This window comes from Pterocles gutturalis, unplaced genomic scaffold (assembly GCF_000699245.1).
Source record: "Pterocles gutturalis isolate BGI_N339 unplaced genomic scaffold, ASM69924v1 scaffold40379, whole genome shotgun sequence".
Classification (NCBI taxonomy): domain Eukaryota; kingdom Metazoa; phylum Chordata; class Aves; order Pterocliformes; family Pteroclidae; genus Pterocles; species Pterocles gutturalis.
Window position 1 is genome coordinate 1,837 of NW_010134626.1, and position 1,883 is coordinate 3,719.

Sequence of the window (1,883 nt, forward strand, 5' to 3'; positions counted from 1 at the left end):
TTAGAAGCACAGGAAGGCAGAGGTGGGAAGAGACAGCCAGCAGGCAGGGCTGCAGAGCGCCCAGTACAGTTTCCACTTGGTTGTCAGGCACCTCTCTCTGTGGAAGAGCAGGCTGCGGGTCCCAGCAGGAGTCAGAAGGGCCGGGATGAGGAGGGGGACTGCCCCTTCCTCCCCCAGCGCCGGAGGGGCCAGGCAGCACAGAAGCCAGGGCAGGACTTGGGGTCACAGGACTCCTGTTTCCTCACCAACAGAACATCTCTGGGACAGCCCACAGAGGCAAGAGGTTTCTTAGAAGGCCAGCTTCTTCATCAGCAGGTAAACTCGAGAGTCCACTTCAAACCCATGCAGGTTGTTTGCGTCTCCCTGCAGCCGCATGAGCAGTCCCCCGTAGGACACATAGGCAGAGCTGGGACAGGAGGAGAGGAGGAGTGAGAGTAGGAAATCCCACGGGAGACCTGGGCTGAGATTCTGGTGCCTCCCCCACACCGCCCTGGGGCACCGTGTGCCCCCCCTCCTGCTGACAGACACTTACAGGCGCGTAGCTGCCTCCGTGGAGGTCTCATCCCCTTCGATCCTGTACACCTTGCCATACATCACGTACTCAAACTGGTCTGCCCTGCGATAGGATGGTGGGAGTTCAGAGAAGAGCCAAACCCAGGTGTGCCCCTCAGCACTCTGCCTTTTCCCTTATCCACCCCCAGCTGGGTCCCAGCTGGACCCCTGTACCTGGACGGCCTGTCGTCCGTGGGGTTGTACTCGCCATCATCCAGGGTGCCGTCTTCGTACAAGGTGCTGGCGATAACCAGGCGAAATTTGTCCCCTGGGAGGAGAAGGCAGATGAGTGGTGAGAAGGTGGGAGGCGCAGCCAGAGCAGCAGCAGCAGCCAGAGCAGATCTTGGGGTGGTGGCAAGGAGCTGCCCTGCCAGGTTTGGCATAAAACCCCATCCCTGAATTCAGTTCTCCAACAGGATTGTGAAGAACGAGGAAAAGAACACACTGGATCCTCTGTCTCCTCATTCTTCACAGACACAGGTCACCACAACAGAGAAGACTACAGCCATCAAGACACTACTGCTGGTGTTTTAATGAGACACAGCAAAATATTTGCAGGGAGAGTGCCAGAGAGCCTGTCTGGTCCCTGCAGGTACATGAGACCCTGCAGCACCAGTTCCAGTCCTTCTGTGTTTCGTTTCAGGTAAGACTCTCTTTTCTACCCATTTAGCATATTCAGCCACACAAGCTCATTTCAAAAAGCCTCCCTTAAAGCTTGGCTGCCATCAGCTAAGGCAGTTTTACTACACAGCATCTCTGGGGAACGGCCAGAGGTGAGCACAAACGAATCTTACAGTGAGACTAACCAGAATCCAGCACAGCCCCAGCACAGTGAGAGTGCCCAGCACCTCCTGTGACCTGGGGACTGTGCAGGAGGCCAAGAAAGTCTGAGACAGCTCATTCCTTGTCCACAGCAAACTCAGCCTCCCTCCTCCGAGTACCAGCACATGCCTCTCTAACCTCACCTCATCCCAGCCCATTCTGCACCAGCAGCCTGACAGCTTACCAAGCTCCACGGGGTAGATCTGGATGTTCACGTCCAGGATGAGGTCCATCTTGAAGGACTCACTCTCGCAGTGCAGGCGGGACACTGGGGAGAGCAGCAGAGTCAGGGAGAAGAACAGAGAAGACCCTCAGGGGCTGGGAAGGAGCAGGGTCCTGGGGCCAGGCCATTCTTGTCTCCACTGCACCCTAGGCTGACACCTGAGCTATTGGGGGAAGGGGTGCACAGGATTCGGGGGTGGTTGCCAGAGCCTGGGAGCACACTGAGGTTTGTGCAGGCAGGGAGAGATACACGGTGAGGTGGGAAATGGAACGTACTGGGGGCCACG

At 57.2% G+C, this 1,883-nt stretch overlaps 1 protein-coding gene across 2 annotated transcripts; it reads right to left on the reverse strand.

Annotated features, from left to right (window-relative positions):
• Positions 1 to 288: 288 nt before the first annotated feature.
• On the reverse strand, positions 289 to 1,634 carry POLR2H (polymerase (RNA) II (DNA directed) polypeptide H). Of its 2 annotated transcripts, XM_010081652.1 has the most exons (4): positions 1,559 to 1,634; positions 727 to 820; positions 533 to 616; positions 289 to 406 (listed from the first exon to the last, which is right to left on the reverse strand). In XM_010081652.1, the coding sequence occupies exons 1-4, from the start codon at positions 1,605 to 1,607 to the stop codon at positions 289 to 291; spliced, it is 345 nt and encodes a 114-aa protein (XP_010079954.1). In that variant the 5' UTR covers positions 1,608 to 1,634. The 2 variants fall into 2 exon arrangements, with proteins under 2 accessions (XP_010079954.1, XP_010079955.1); XM_010081653.1 differs by lacking the exon at positions 533 to 616.
• Between the last annotated feature and the right edge of the window lie 249 nt (positions 1,635 to 1,883).